The sequence below is a fragment of the Myodes glareolus genome, chromosome 2 (genome assembly GCF_982192425.1).
Source record: "Myodes glareolus chromosome 2, mMyoGla1.1, whole genome shotgun sequence".
NCBI lineage: Eukaryota > Metazoa > Chordata > Mammalia > Rodentia > Cricetidae > Myodes > Myodes glareolus.
This window is the reverse complement of record NC_142027.1, coordinates 124,308,374-124,324,903: the sequence shown is the minus strand read 5'-3', so window position 1 is coordinate 124,324,903 and position 16,530 is coordinate 124,308,374. Positions and strand designations below refer to the sequence as shown.

At 47.5% G+C, this 16,530-nt stretch overlaps 1 protein-coding gene across 2 annotated transcripts in view; it reads left to right on the top strand.

Annotated features, from left to right (window-relative positions):
* Cfap251 (cilia and flagella associated protein 251) overlaps positions 1–16,304 on the top strand; it is a 96,532-nt gene extending 80,228 nt beyond the window's left edge. For both annotated transcript variants that reach the window (XM_048447304.3, XM_087903649.1), the window contains exons 20-22: positions 11,842–12,070; positions 13,582–13,683; positions 16,043–16,304. In XM_048447304.3, coding sequence (XP_048303261.3) covers positions 11,842–12,070; positions 13,582–13,683; positions 16,043–16,155 — 444 coding nt within the window. In that variant the 3' untranslated portion in view covers positions 16,156–16,304. The remainder of the gene's footprint in view (positions 1–11,841; positions 12,071–13,581; positions 13,684–16,042) is intronic.
* Positions 16,305–16,530: the final 226 nt, after the last annotated feature.

Below are 16,530 nucleotides of genomic sequence, written 5' to 3'. Positions count from 1 at the left end.
GGGGCTGCGAGTTAGGGGGATAACTCTTCCTGCTTTTTATAGCGTACAGTCTGAGGTCAACTGGGGCCTCTGGGATCAGCTGAAAGCAGACCGTGGTCTGTCTCCTCCAGAGGACCCAGGCCCTCCCAGTCTCTGCACTCCACGTCACCCCAGGTTCCATGCTCCTATCTTCCTTGCTTTGCACACAAACATGAAGCCCACTCCCTCAAGAGAGCTTTCTTGGAATTGCCAGAAAGGGTCACACTTAACAGCTATTTACCTCAAACTGCATGTGACCACCCACCGTGGGACTCCCTGGCTGGTCTCCATCCCACCAGGCTCTCACTTTCTACCTCCCGTCCTAGGGACAGCCTCCTTCTCCTGGGCTCTTCTCAGCCTCTCTCTCCAGGGTCTATCTGTGAAAAGACTGCTTGCTTACCCGCCGTCCTCTCCTCACACAGGCAGTGTGGTTGTGAAGAGGGAGGGGCTAGTACATATGTTTTCATGCGGTTTGGTTTTCTTCACCGACCATCATATAGTTGATATTGCTTTTGTATTCAGAACAAAAACCTAGGAGATGAACACACAGGATCCTCTGAATGCCTTGTGTGCTAATCTGTTAGAACCGGTCCCAGCTGGAGTAGAAATCGCAGCCAATGGGTGCAAGCTCACCCATATGGAAGGGGAGAAACTTGAGAAAACGATCACGCGCATAACTTTTCCTCCTCTGATTAAGCCCCCACCACACTTAGTATGTTGGGCCCTGCTCTGAAAAGTAAATATCAGGTTGTTTCCATCCTAAAGTTAAGAGAGGTGTTCAAGGGGAAGCCAACTGGCCAGCAGAGCGGGTCCTAGAGAAGGACGTCACCCAGCGAGCTCCCTGCAGAAAGACTGCAAGGCAACGGTATTTATACTGAACATTTAAATAAATAAATCCCAGAATCTCTGAGAGCCTCTGGATAAAGCAAGTGATGGCACTGTAAGGCCAAGTACAAGGCAGATGGGGGTCTTTCCTCTTGCCCTCTCTGCATGCATCTAGCATCTTGAAGGATGCCCTGTGGGGTTTGGTCCTCTCAGTGGCCTCAGGAAGCATGCAGACCCTTGCTTTATTTGGCCTGCCCATTTTATGGGTGGTAAAAGTGAGGCTTGGAGCAGGAAGAAAACTTGTCTTGCCACTCTGCTTCTGAGGGCAGAGCCAGACTTTGAACCACACAGGCTGAACCCTAACTCGGTGTTCTGTGTTGACACATGTGCCCTGGTACAAAGAAGGAAAGCAATCCCGGAAGTGGAGACGTGAATCCCTGCATGTTGTCGGAGTTCTGGGGATTTTTTTTGTTTCTGTGCTAGGTAAATCACTTGACCGCTGAAGCATACACACCCTGCCCGGGGCATGTGCCTTTTCTTATATCCCCTCTGCTGGAAGCTTCCACACAAGCGTGTGTCCATCTCTACCAGCTTTGTGTCTATGAAAGGCTGGATGGAGCACAGTGATGGTGGGAAAAATATATTTTCTAAAATGCCAATGTTCTAGAATTGAACAGTTGTGTTGCTTGCTTTTGCTATGGCTCCGCCTTATTAAAGGGTTTACTGTAACATAACACACACCATACAATGCACCTGCTTTCTGTGTGCAGTTCAGTGATTTTGGGGTTCTTTACAGAGATGTGCAGTCATCAATCCTGTGCAACCCCAGGATATTATCATCCCCCAAAGAAACCCTACACCGTTATCAGCCACTTTCTGCCCCTCCTCCCCCAGCCCTGGCAACTGCCGATCTGTCTTCCGTCTGTGCACTCTTGTCTATTCTTGATTGCGTAAAAATAGATCATACAGTATGTGATATGCCTCACTTGGTGCACTCGGCCTGATGCGTTCAAGATTCATTCAGAATGTAGCATGCATCAGACCTTCATTCTTGTTCTTTTAAGATTTAATTTTTTTATTTTAAACAAGGTCTCACTATGTAGCCCTGGCTGTCCTGGAGTTCACTCTGTAGACCAGGGTGGCCTCAAATTCACAGAGATCCACCTGCTTCTGCCTCCAGAGTGCTGGTATTAAAGGCATGTGTCACCATGCCTGGCTAATTTTTTATTTTTGATATATGTGTATGTGCTTTGCCTGCATGCCCTCAGAGACAAGAGGTGGGGTCACATCCCCTGGAACTGGAGTTTTGGATGGTTGTGAGCCACCATGTGGGTGCTGGGAACTGAACCTGGATCTTTTGCAAGAGCAAGAAATGTTCTTAGCTGCTGAGCAATCCTCCAACCACTTATTATTATTATTAGTTTGTTTTTTGAGACATGTTTTTCTCTATGCAGTCATGGCTGTCCTGGAACTTGTTCTGCAGATCAGGCTGACCTTGAACTCAGAGATCCACCTGCCTCTGCCTCCCGAGTGCTGGGATTAAAGGTGCCACTACTGCCTGGCTTCTTATTGTTTTTTAAATTACTTGTGTGTCTCTGTGTGGGTTTGTGCACATGAATACAGTTGGTTATAGAGGCCAGAAGAAGGCATTCTGTCCTCTTAAAAAGGGCAACTGCTTTTTATTGCTGAGCCTTCTCTTCAGCTTCTTTGATGATAGTGGCGATGGTGCTGATGGTGGTGGTGATGGTGCTGATGGTGATGATGATGGTGATGATGATGATGATGGTGCTGATGGTGGTGGTGATGGTGCTGATGGTGGTGGTGATGGTGCTGATGGTGATGATGATGATGATGGTGATGATGGTGATGATGATGATGATGGTGCTGATGGTGGTGGTGATGGTGCTGATGGTGGTGGTGGTAATGGTACCGATGGTGGTGGTGATGGTGCTGATGGTGGTGGTGATGGTGCTGATGGTGATGATGGTGGCGGTGATGGTGATGATGGTGGTGATGGTGATGATGATGGTGGTGGTGATGGTGCTGATGGTGCTGATGGTGGTGTTGATGGTGGTGGTGATGGTGCTGATGGTGCTGATGGTGGTGGTGATGGTGGTGGTGATGGTGATGATGGTGGAGATGGTGATGGTGGTTCTTTTTTTAAATTCTTTGGATTTACTTGTTCTATTTACCCAAATGAATATTTTGTCTGCATGTATGTATGTGCACCACGTGCATGCCTGGAGGTTATAGAGGCCAGAAGAAGAGTTAAATCCACTGAAACTGGAGTTATGGCTAGTTATGAGCCACTATATCAGTGCTAGAACCCACACCCTCTGTAAGAGCAGTCAGTGTTCCTAAAAGCTGAGCCGTCTTTCTGATCCCCCTTTATTCCTTTTATTGCTGAGTAATATTCTCTTCAGACCTGTGACTTTGCCACATTTATCTGTCTGTACATGGTTTGCAGAGCGTTTGGGTTGCCCCGCCATTGCGCTGTTATGAGTGGCGCTATCATGAAGGCCGGAGCATTTCCAGTCACATTCCTGTGTGTGCAGCTTGCTAGTTCTCTCGTGCTTGTACCAAGGAGTGGAGCTGCCTTGCCAAGTGCGAGTCCTGTATCTGCCTGTCAGAGGAATTTCTATCCCTGTTATATTGCGACTGGAACCAGCACGCATCTAGGCGCCTCAGAGTGTCCAGAATTTCTGAGAGTCATGGTCACCTAATCAACTCACCCTCATGACTTTGAGGTAAGCTACAGGACTTGGCATTTAGGCAAGAGCACCTCTTTAAAGTCTTTATAGGCACGCACGCAGGCTATGAAGACTCTGCCCACCATTGGTTACCTAGTAGCTGTGCGTGTAGACTGATAGACTGTCGCAATACCACAAGATATTGTCATTCTCATGTTACTGAGCGTCCCCACAGTGCAGGCGCAGTGCTGCTGAGAAGTGGCTATGCCACAGAAGCCAAAACATGCTTCTTTTGATGAGAAAGGTAAATGTTCTCTGCTTAATACGGATAGAAGGGGAGGCAGATAGCTTACCGAACATGTGCGGTACCATAGGCTTGATACCTAAGACCACAAAACAGTGACAGTAACAACGAAGACAAAAGGACATGCTTTAATATCTATGGTAAAAACAAATCTTGTACCTGTGGATTTCAAAGAGGACATTGGTGCTTGTGTTGTGTGTCGAAGTGCATAAATTATAGGCATTCTGCATGAAAAGTATCTCGCTAATATTAAAAAGGTGTGGCCATAGGAACCAGGTGCAGTGGCACCTGTTCTCCCAGCTTGAAGGTGGTGGCAGAAGGGTCAGAAGTTCAAGTCATCCCCAGCTACCCATACAATTTGACGCTGGCCTGGCCTTCTGCGGGAGATCTTTTCTGTAAAAGAAAACCAGTGGTTAAAGGGTCAGTACTCTCAGCGGTTTCGGTTCCAGCGTCTGTCGTCTGTCAAGGCCTTGGGTGACAGACCCTCATGTCCCCAGCATGAGAGGAGGCTGCTCTGGGCTTCAAGAGCAGAGGGGAGCGTAAGTAGCAGAGGGCTCCAGGAGTCTCCAGACACAGCCGCACGGAGAATCTGCCTGGCTGTGGTTCACCCTCTTGAGCCCACTCCTCTGCCCCAGACCAGTGTGGAAATGCTGGAGTGGGCAGCCAGGATGAGCTGCGGTGAGGACTGACTGCCACATGTCAAGGATGTTCTAAAGTGCGACAGGAAGAGGGTGTCCTCCAGGCCTGTGAGCCTATGACACTCTCACGGAAGGGAACGTGCAGTCACCCAGAACCTTCTTCTGAAAATGGGAATAGCCTCAGTTCAAGTGCATCATGTTCCTCTCCATTTAATAAGGAGCTTATAAAACGTAATTATAAGACATGATTCAAAAGCCCTCAGTGACTCCTGTGACTGACAGCAGGGATTGCAAACCAAAGGCCTTCGGGGCTCAGCAGTGGGCTGAGGAAAAGCATCCTGTGGGAGGGACTAGGGCCACCCTGTGTCGTAGGCACTGCAGTAGCAACACCAACAAGGGCCGACATGCCAACGTCTAAATGTTTAAAATTATTCTCTGGGTGGTGGTGGCGCACGCCTTTAATCCCAGCACTCGGGAGGCAGAGGCAGGCGGATCTCTGTGAGTTCAAGACTAGCGAGTTCCAGGACAGCTATGGCTGTTACACAAAGAAACCCTGTCTGGAAAAACAAACAAGTAATCAAGAAAATTAAGTAAATAAGTAAATAAATAAAATTATTTGTCAGGTGAGAAATCGAAATGTTCTTCCTCCAATAAACCCGAGTCAGTGCTAGAAGCTGAGCCACACAAGCCAGGGCAGGAGATGGTTACTCCAAAAGAAGCTTTTGTGATTTTTTTCTTTTTTAAAGATGGTCTCTTACTAAATATCCTTAGCTATCCGGAAACTCACTGTGGAGACCAGGCTGGCCTTGAACTCACAGAGATCCATCTGCCTGCCTCTGCTTTCTCGAGTGCTGCGATTAAAAGCATGCGCCGCCAGGTCTGGCTCAGTTCTCTTTTTATTTACGTGTGTGCATCTGTGTGTGCACATGAATGCAAGTGTCCTCAGAAGTCAAAAGAGGGGTCAGAGCCTTTGAAGTTGGAGTCACAGGCAGTTGTGAGCTGCCAGATTCACGTTCTAGAAACGAGCAAGACTCTACAAGAGGAGCAATCACTCTCAACTGAGCCATCTCTCCGGCCTGCTGTTTGCAAATTTTAGAGGGTGTCCCTCACAGTCTATCACTGTTTACTCCCATATGAAAGCCAGGCCGAGGAAGCAGAGTTGAAAGGCGCTCGCTGCAGCCTCCCAGGGGAACAGATGCAAACCCAAACAGCCATCTCGGGCACTGCAGCTGCCACCTGTCCTTTCTCGGCCAAAAGCCACAGGCCTGGTGTGACGGCGTGACTCTTTTCTTCCTGAATGTCACCTTTGTGACTTCCTCCTCCACAGTCAAGAACAATGGTTCTAAGCATATTACTGAACATGTGCAGTACCATATTCTCATCCCCAACCCCTGGCTCACTGAGTCAGGATCCCCCATGTTAACAAGCCCTCCAGACCATTTTGGTCTGAGCAGTCTGAGAACTCTTGCCAGGCTTCACAGCCTCTGGTAGCATGGCTTTTAAGTAGTATGACTGACTCTGTGCCCCACACTAATGAAATTGGCATCTCTGGGCACAGGGGCTGCCCTCAGAACTAGGAAACCTCTCCAGGCTGATGGATGAGGGACCAGGGTGATAACGTCATAGAAGGCCCAGCTGACGACAGAAGAACATTCTATGTGATCCTCCGGGCCTCCCGAATCTCCAGAGTGGTCCTCACACCAGAACATACAGAGGACACGAAGTGGCCCACATCCCCCCCCCACACACACACACAGCTCTCCTGAGCACACATTTCATTTAGACCTGCGGCAGAACCTGTCTCTGCCGCTAACACCTGCACATCAGCTCAGGAAGGAACTGTGGGGGTGCCAAGGTGACAACATTATCATTGTGTGTGTGCATGATGTGTGCATGTGAAGGTCGGGGGACAACTTTCTAGATTCAGTCTCTCTCATCGGGGATTGAACTCAGGCAGCCTGCCTTGTGCGGCAAGCCCTTTATCCTCTGAGCCAAGCAGTGGCTCTGAGAGAGGGAGAGCAAGTCACCTACTGAGTGCTTTGTGCCGCCAACGTTCGCTGAGGTCTGGGGACTCTCTGGGTATGACTAATGCAGGCATTTCAATTCCTTTGTCATCATAGGCCCCTACCTTGGAATCAAGTTAAATCATATATTCCATCGGTAATGTATATGTATTATAATTTATATACTTATTACTTATAAATTTGATCATATGTCATTAACGTAGAATTACAACTTATATTGTAATTACATGAATTCTAATTAGTAAGCACATGGAAAATATAATAATCACAGTATAATTACTATCTGTTCAGTCCCTACCCTGTGCAGACACTTTACTTATATGCTTCAAAACAACCCAGTACAGGCTGGGCATGTAGCTAAGATGGCAGAGCGCTCCCCTAACATGCAGGAAGGCCTGGATGTGATGCCCTGTGCCACATAAACCAGGCGTGCAGACACCCGCCTCTGAGGTCAAAGCTCAAGGTCATGCTCAGCTGCATAGCAAGACTGAGGCCAACTCGGACTGCATGAGACCGTGTCTCCAAAAAAAAAAAAAACCCACAAGAATAAACCCAGACTAAACAGAGCATAAAGCACTCTCCCCTCTCAGGATAAGAAAGTTGGACATAGGTAGTATTAAGTGACGCACTCAGGATCCCATACACAGAAAGTGGCAGTGTTGGTATTTGGAGATAGATCTGTTCTCTGAAAATTGTCACTGAACTTTACTCTCCACTAAGTAAGGTGTTGTGTATATCTTAACAGTATTAGAGTCATTAACAGTTTTTGCATCTTATCATTTAAAAATGTTTGTGTATATGGGTGTTTTACATGCATGTGTATTTGTATACCTCCTGTGTGTCTGGTGCCCACAGAGGCCAGAAAAGGGCATTGGATCCCCTGGCACTGGAGCTGTGGTCTCTTGTGAGCCGCCACGTGGGTAGTAGGAATCAAACCCGGGTCCTCTGCAAGAGCAGCCAGTGCTCTTAGCCACTGAGCCATCTCAGCCCCAGTAGTATTAAAATCATTAAAATTGGAACTGGAAAGGTGGCTCAGAGGCTAAGATCTTACTACAGTTAAGAGTTACTGACCTTGGGGCTGGAGAGATGGCTTAGTGGTTAAGTGCACTGACCCTGGTTCAATTCCCAGCACCCACATGGCAGCTCATAATTGTCTGTAGCTCAAGATCCAGGGACTCTGACTTCCTCACAAGCATACAAGCAAAACACCAATGCACAGAAAATAAAAATAAATAACTATTAAAAAAATAAAAGACCTACTGCTCTTTCAGAGGTCCCAGGCTCAGTTTCCAACATCCACATGACAGATCACAGTCATCAGAAACTGCAGTTTCAGGGGGTCTGACACCCTCTTCCGGTCCTCACAGTCACCAGTCAACACATGGTGCACGTACATAACATAATGCAAGCAACCGTTCATACACATAAATTAACAATAAATAAATCTTCAAAATGATTGAAATTAAAGGTTTTTCTTCAGATAGTACTCATTTTTGCCTTGTATTATTAATACAGCATAACATGTTAATATGCTCTTTTTAATATGCATAAAAATTCCTATATAATCTGTGAATATGATAGTGTGCAGTCATGCCAACTGCAAACCCGGTGAATGCTAACTAGGAAGCAGTGTCCTCACACACAGTGCACACAGTTTCAGTTACAGCTCCTCAGAACCAATAGTGCTATTTCCCAAGAGCTCAGGCTGCCAGCATCTAGCAGTTCTGCTTCACACGTCGGGAAAATGGTCGCACCTTTTTCCCTCCAACATTGACACATGGATCTAGGCGGCAACATTCCGCAAGGGGAAGAATGAAACCGGAGGCCCCAGCAGGCTGCAATTGTGCTGGCAACAGCTTGAGAGCAACAGGTTGTAAACGATCTCGTTTTCTTCTAAGTACCCTTGCAGGGAAAGTAAATAACCCCTCCTTTAGAGACGCGTGCGCTGGTAACAATGCCGAGTGAGCCGGCGAGGTGGCAGGAGATGGAAATTTTTCGGTAGTGTTTCCACAAAACCTGGCGGCTCAGGAAAGTAGTACGTGGAGGAATGGACAGGTGCCCATGATTTTATCCTTTAGTTTGTTGGTGACTTTAAAAGTAATTTAAAAAGTTATGAGTAACTGGCTGGAGGCAACTGAATCGCAAGCTAGGTCAGCAAAAATGAAAATTAAGTCAAACCATGGTGATCCGTGTCTTTAATCTTAGCACTCTGGTGTCAGAGGCAGGTGGATCTCTGAGAGTTTTTGGTCAGCCTGGTCTACCTAGTGAATCCTGGGCAAGTCAGGGCTACTCAGTGAGACCCTGTCTCAAATAGAATAATAAAAAATAAAATTTAAGGCTAAAAACAGCAAAACGTCTGTGGCTGGCAAGATGGTTCAGTGGGTAGAGGTGTTCAGTCACAAGTCTGATGATGTAAGTTCAGTATCCAAGATCCATATAGTAGAAGCAGGAATTTAGCACCAGCAAGTTGTCTCTGGATCCTCCATAGATGCATCACGGGGTGTGTGTGTGTGTGTGTGTGTGTGTGTACATACACACGTGTGCGCATGCACAGTGGCTAGGAGAGGGTGCTGGGTCTGGAATGACAGGGTGTGAGCCACCAATTATAGATGATACAACCGAACTCAGGTCCCCTGCAAGAGCAGCAAGCAGTCTTAACCTCTGAGCCATTTTGCTGGCCTCTTTCCATGCTCTAAATTCCCTTCAGTGAACTGTCTGCCACTATGCCAGAGCCACACCGTGCTGGTAGTTGTAGGGCAGTAGTGAACTGTCTGCCATTACTCCAGAACCACGCCATGCTGGTGGCTGTAGGGCGGTAGTGAACTGTCTGCCACTACGCCAGAGCCACGCCAGACTGGTGGCTGTAGGGCGGTAGTGAGTTTTGAAACTGAGAAGCGGGCAGTGTGCACCCTTAAGCTTTAGTCTACTTCATCCCGACGATTTTGTCTCTTCTACTTTTTTCTACTATTTTGTTGATTCTTGCAGTATTAATTTCAGAATCAGCTTGTCACTTTTTACAATAACAAAAGAAGCTGGCTGGGGTCTCTGGTGCAGCTGAGGGTGAACTCAAGGTCTGGGACATGCTAGGCAAGTGACCAATCATCACCTAGAGTGCAGTCACCTAACACCATTGAGTCTTCCAAGTGCCGAGTAAGGGAATCTTTCCCTTAATTTAATGTCAACATTATTTTATAGTTTTTAGAGCTTAAGCCTTTTTTGTTAAAATTATTCCTAAGTATTTATTGAATTTGATGCTACTAGAAATAAAATTACTGGGCTGGTGAGATGGCTCCGCAGATAAATGTCAAACCCACATGGTGTCCTCTTTTTTTCACATGTGCCCTGTACCACACATGTACCCATACATTACACACACACACACACACACACACACACACACACACATGCTCATGCATACATTTAAAAAAGAAATGGAATTATTTTCTCTTTTTTTTTTCTTTGTTTTTGTTTTTGGAGACAGGGTTTCTCTGCGGAATCCTAGCTGTCCTGGAACTCACTATGTAGACCAGGCTGGCGTCAAACTCAAAGATCCACCTGCCTCTTCCTCCCCAGTGCTGGTATTAAAGGCGTACTCCACCATGGTCCAGGAGAGTTATTTTCTTAATCTTCTTTGTGTTCATTGTATAAAAATACAATTGATTTTCATATATTGAACCTTTTATTTTATGTGAGTATTTTGCCTTTGTGTGTGTGTGTGTGTGTGTGTGCACCATGTGTGTGCAGTGCCTGCTAAGGTCAGAAGAGGGCGTCAGATCTGGAGTTACAGATGGTTACAATCTGCCATGTGGGTGCTGGGCAGCAAACCCGGGTCCTCTGCAAGAGCAGTCACTGCTCTTAACTGCTGAACCATCTCTCCAGCTCGAATTTTTTCCATATTGATACATATTGATATCATACCCTGAAATATCAATGAAACTTTTTATCAGTTCTAATTGGGTTTAGTGAATTTCTTAGAATTCTTTCCTTTCCTTTCTTTTTATTCTTTCTTTTTTTTTTTTGAAACAAGGTCTCATTATGTAGCTCTGGCTGACCTGAAACCAGTCGTGCAGACCAGGCTGGCCCTGAACTTAGAGGTCCACCTGCCTCTGTTTCTGCCTCCTGGGTTCTGTAATTAAAGGCATGTATACCAAATTTAAAAATTAATTAAAAAAAGAAATTTACTAGGGCATAAGTCACATATTTGAGTTTCTCATTGAAGTACTCATTCAGCCAAGCTTAGTTTTAAATTTTTGTAGATTCTATGTTCATGGTTTGGGAAGTACTCTTTTGTTTATTGAAACAGCATCTCGCTATCTAGCCCTGGCTAGCTCAGAACTTGCAATGTGGGCACAGATTGGTCTGGAACTTACGGTAGTATCACTGCTTCCTGACCACAGAGAAACAGGTGTGTACCACCAAGCCTGAGTAGCTCCTACCCTTAAAACAGACTGACACAGATTTCCCAGGGTGAGGAAGTGGTTGATCTACTGTGTGATCCTCAGGGTGGAAAGAGACATACAGTCCCCATGGTATGGACAGTGTAACATCATCAGGGCAGGACGAAGTGCCACAGACGAGGTGGCTTAAAAACAATAGAAATTCGGGACTGGAAAGATGGCTCAGGGGCTGAGTGCTCGCCCCTCTCCTCTCCTAGCAGAGGACCAGAGTTTGGTTCCTGCACCCACACATCAGGTGGGCTCACAACCGCCTGGGACTCCAGCTCCTAAGGACTCCACGCCCTCTTCTGGTCAACACAGGTACCTGAACTCACATGTGTGTACACAGAGAGGTACACATGCATGGTCATAGTTTTAAAAAGTAAGTCTTTAAACAAATTATTTATTAGTTTATTCTATTTTGATGCTAAAGACCGAGTCCAGGGCCGAGAATGTGCTAACACAACAAAGTTTTAACCTCTGCTAGCATCTACAGTCAGTGCTGTCGGCGCCATATGCTCCCCGTGACAGCTGCCGGGCTGGCTCCCAGTGTAGTCAGAGCCTCATCATCAGAGTGACAGCTGTCGGGTTGACTCCTTTGGGCTCCTCCTACATTCTGACACATTTTGTTTCCTGACCATGAGGAAACAGGTGTGAATGGTACCACTCTGTGTTCAGCTCCAAGCTGTCATGGTGCCGTGATGGACATATTGGATTGGAAGGCACCCTACTCCAGCATGACCTCATTTCTAATAAGGTCCCCAAGGTTGGGACTTCAGCATCCTTCCCGATGGGACATCACACAACCCACAAACTCATGCTCCTCTCCAGCTTTCACGAGTGGCATAAACAATTATCTTTTGTGTTGACCACAGTCTTTGCATCACTTCCTGTTCTCTTCTCTAGATTGAGGACATGTTTAATGAGATCAAGTTTAGCGAATATGTGGACACTGGGAAGCTGATCGACAAAATCAACTTGCCGGATTTCTTCAAGGTTTATCTTAATCATAGGCCGCCTTTCGGTAACACCATGGCCGGCATCCAGGAGAGCTTTAACGTGTTGGGTTTCACCAATTCCCAAGGGAAAAAGGCTATTCGGAGAGAGGACTTCCTGAACTTGCTCCTCACTAAAGGTAACAACACACAAGCAAGGACATGTGGTAACATCCTTGAGCCATTCCCAGCAGAGGAGGCCTCGTTAGGGCAGGCAGACACATGGGGTCCCCATCTGTCATGACGAACAGCCATAGGACAGGGCCACCTTGTAGTGTCTTGCATATCTGACAAGTGTGGGTTAATGAGAAGGTCCCTGACCTAGAAATGAGGACCATGTGACTCATGGGCCAGCAAGATGACACAGTGGGTAAAGGTATTTGCCACAGAGCCCGATGACCTGAGTTCAACTCCCAGAACTCACATGGTGGAAAACGTTGTACTCTGACCTCCAAGCACAGGCCATGGCACGTGCCCCCCTCTCCACCCACAAAATAAATAAATAAAAATGCAAAGAAATACTTAAAGAAAAGCATGCTTCACTCTTAACTTTCCAAGACTTCCAGTCTCAGCATGCTCACATGTGCTCTTTTGTTGTTCTGTAGGCCAGGCTAGCCTTGAGTTGTTTTGTAGCCCAGGGTAGCCTCTCCATCCTCCTGCCTCAACCGCCATAGTCCTGGGATTCGAGACATATACCACCACACCCAGTTTGACTTGTAAAATGGGGATGTATTTGCCAGTTTATCACTCTCCTTGGGCTAGAATGGGTTTGGGATGTCAAACTACACTACAGTGAACGTCTATTTCTACCTACTGTGTGAGGGCCATCTTGTACTGTTGCACATCTGACAAATGGGACTTTTTATCGCAGCCAACCTAGGATGGCTCTGAGCAGAGGAAGTTTGAAATAAGGCAGAGCCCAGCCTTCATTGCCTTGCCTCTTCCTACAAGCCCCAGCATCTCTGAGCCCTGCAGAGCCCTGCAATGCCATATAAGGGTGTATTGTGACAGAATAGGACTCTTTCTATCTAAAGAAATGGCAGAGTACATCTCTTTAAGCTGTCTGGGCCAGCGAGATGACTCAGCGGTAATGTGCTGACTGCTAAGACTAGGGACCCAAATTCAATCTCTAAGACCCAGAGTGGCAGGAGAGAACCGAAACTGCCCTCTGACTTCCAAACATGCACCATGTCAGTATACACAGCATGCGTGTGCACACACACAAATAAATAAACAAATGTAAAATTAAAAAAAAAGATCTCTAACCAGAGAGGTGGCGCACAACTGAAATCCCAGCACTTGGGAAGCAGAGGCGGGGAAGATGGAAAGGGCCCAAAGCGTAGCTCATTTGTAGAGTGCCTGCCTAGCATGCTCAAAGCCTGGGTTGGATCTCCAGTACCATATAAACCAGGTCTGGTGGCCCCGATCTGGAATCCCAGCACTTGGGAGGTGGAGGCAAGATCAGGAGTTCAAAGATGACCTTAGATTTATGGAGAGCTTGAGGCCAGGCCAAGGAGACCCGGGATACAAGAGGCCCAAATAGAGGAGACCTAGCCTCACAACGACAAACAAAAGAATCTCATAGTTCTCAACCCTGATGTGAGATGAAGCCCCAGGGTTAACTAGACTCCTTTGATCCCCCCATGCCCAGGCGAGCACATGACAGAGGAGGAGATGTATGACTGCTTCGCGACGCTGTTTGGTCTGAATCCTGAGGGGTGGAAATCCGAACCTGCAGCCACCTCCACCAGAGGTACTTGGCCTTTGTCTGGGCTTGTAGCCACCACTCACTAATTTGTTATAGACTTAAGGGCATTTGTTCCTCCCGACTGGTACGAGCACTCTCCTTAAGACCCTGCACACAACAGTTAGTCTGCTGGGAATCCCGTGACTAGGCGATGGCAGAGCAAGTGAGCCTTGGCGGTGTCTGCTGGATGGGAGCATTCACTCCTCTCTGCTTGCCTGTGGTGTCTTCCGGCCTTGTTCCTTCCTCTCTCTCTCCCTCTCTCTCCCTCTCTCCGACAGGGTTTCCCTCTGTGTAGCCCTTGCTGTCCTTGAACTCACTAAGTTGTCTACACTGGCCTTGAACTCAGAGACTGGCCTGCCCGGCCTCCCTCCCGAGTGCTGGGATTAAAGGTGTGGCTAAAAGTGTGCGCCACCACCGCCCAGCCCTTTCCTTTCTTTATTACACTGGGTTCATCTTTCTGGCTTGGGTGGATGAACATAAGCCACCCCTGGAGGGTAGATGTGGAGAGGGTGACAACTGGGTAGGTTGTACAAACTCAGCTCCAAGCTACTAGGACTTTAAAACTCTCTCCATTTCTCTTTGGTTTTTTTTTTAATTTATTACTTTTATTTTATGTGCATTGGTGTCTTGCCGGCATGTGTGTCTGTGTGAGGATGTCAGATCCCCTGGAGCTGGGAATTGAACCCAGGTCCTTTGGTGCTCTTAACCACTGAGCCATCTCTCCAGCCCCTCTATTTCTTTCCTCTCTTTCTCTAGTGTTTGGTTTTCTTTCTTTTTCTTTTTCTTTTTTCTTTTTTCTGAGCTAGAGTCTTATTATGTAGCCTTGGTTGGCCTGGAACTCACTATGTAGCCAAAGCTGGCTTCAAACTCAAAGAACCACCTGCCGCCACCCGAGTGCTGTAAAGGGATGTGTAGGCATGCCTGGCTTTCTTGTTTTTTAATTTGTGAGTGGTCTCTTTATGTAGCCTGGGCTAGCCTTGGACTCCTGATCCTCCTGTCTTCGCCTTCTAAGTGCCAGGATTACAGGTGTGCACCACCATGTCTGGCTCTAAGTTCTTTTTCTTAAACATTTTCTTTTACGTCTTTTTATATTCTCTCTTTGTGTGTGTGTGCATTTGTGTCTGTGGTTGGGGGGTGCGCGTGCATGTGTTCATGTTCTCTCCTTCCACCGTGATAGAATCCAGGCCTTCAGACTTGGTGACAAGGAATTTCACCCACCCATCTAGTTCTTTTTCTTGCATGTATACATGTATCTGATGTGTAGGTGTGTGCTCTTGTTTGCATGTGTGTGAATAGTTTTGCATGCATGTGTCTGTTTATGAGTGTGGAGGCCGGAAGTGAACACCATGTATCTTCCTTGATCATTTTCTACTATTTTCATGAAGACAGGGGTTCTTACAACTCAGCCATCCCCCAAATCCCCGTCTGTCTGCCTGGCGCTAGCTGTAAGAGGTCTCTCCATTGATGGGCGTCTGCATGGGTTCTGGGAAACTGAGCTCGATCCTCACTTGTATGGAGAGCACTTTATCCTTCATGTTGGCTCCCCATCAGCTCCGAGTTCCCCAAGGTCATGCCAGCCTTGGGGTGTGCTTGATGGTAGAGGTTTTCTCACATGCCCGAAGCCCTGGATTCCGCCCCCAGCATCAAATGAATGAAAACTCCTCTTCCTCTTCTGGCTGTACCCCAAGAATGTCCCGCATCTGCCTCTTCTCAGCAGTTGACACTCCCAGGTGTCCCTGGTGTGAGTGTAGTCTCAGGAAGAGCCAATTCACACCGCTCTTCCAGGCCCTCCCGGGCTGGCGAAGTCTACCCACAAGCCCAGGGTAGTTGGCGGTCAGTCCACAGCTCCTGAGACTACGGACGGACGCAGACTCCTGGCCTGTCTCCCTGCCACCACTTTCTTTTATTGTCTAACTAGGTTTGCCAGGACCTTGGTTAACAGGGTTCTCCTCCTCAGTGAACTGGTTCCAAGAGTCAAAAGTGACCCTTAGCCCAAAATACTGTCTACTTCACCCCGCTTTTTCTTTCTTTTCAAGGGTTTTATTTTATGGGTGTGGGTGTTTTCGAGGGTTTTATTTTATGGGTGTGGGTGTTTTGTTGTCTGTATGACTGACGCCCAGGGAGGCCAAAAGAGTGCAGGATCCCCTGGGACTGGAGTTACAGATGGTTTTGAGCCACTGTGTGGATACCGGGAATCCACCCCGGGGTCCTCTGGACGAGCAGTCAGTGCTGTTAACGGCCCAGCCGCCTCTCCAGCCCGCCTCCCACTTTGGCTTAGCGTCATCCCCTTGGGTTTTAGAACTCCCTCTTGTTAGGGGCTTTTTCCCTGAAAAAGGCATTTGATCTTCTTTTCTTGCCTGTCTAGAGTCAGAAATCTGCCTAGAAGAAGAACTTCCAGACGAAATCACCGCAGAAATATTCGCAACTGAAATTCTTGGCTTAGCCATTTCCGACAGTTCCGGACAGTTGGATCAGTGAAGTCCCTGGGAATGCTGGCAGCACAAAGCACTCCGTGTGCTTGCACACGCATGTGTGCCTTTTCCAAGGGGTGTTCCTTTTCTGTACACGCCTGCCCCACCCTAATCTTCAGAGCACTTAGACATTAAAAGCCACTTTCTCTTAGACAATGGAATTCACAAAGCTGGGCACTGCACTGTCTGTGAAAGAGCAGAGCGGATGAAGGTGAGAACAGCCTGGATCCCTAGGCCTGACTGGTGGGGGGGTCTCGGCCAGTGCAGGCCTTCCTCATGGCATGCACGCTTCCTGGAAGTCTTAGCCACTCACACCCTTCCTTTGGAGTGCTGTCTGTACTGCTGGCTCTGTGGCTGGGAGGAGGAGCTCTGGGCTCCTGGG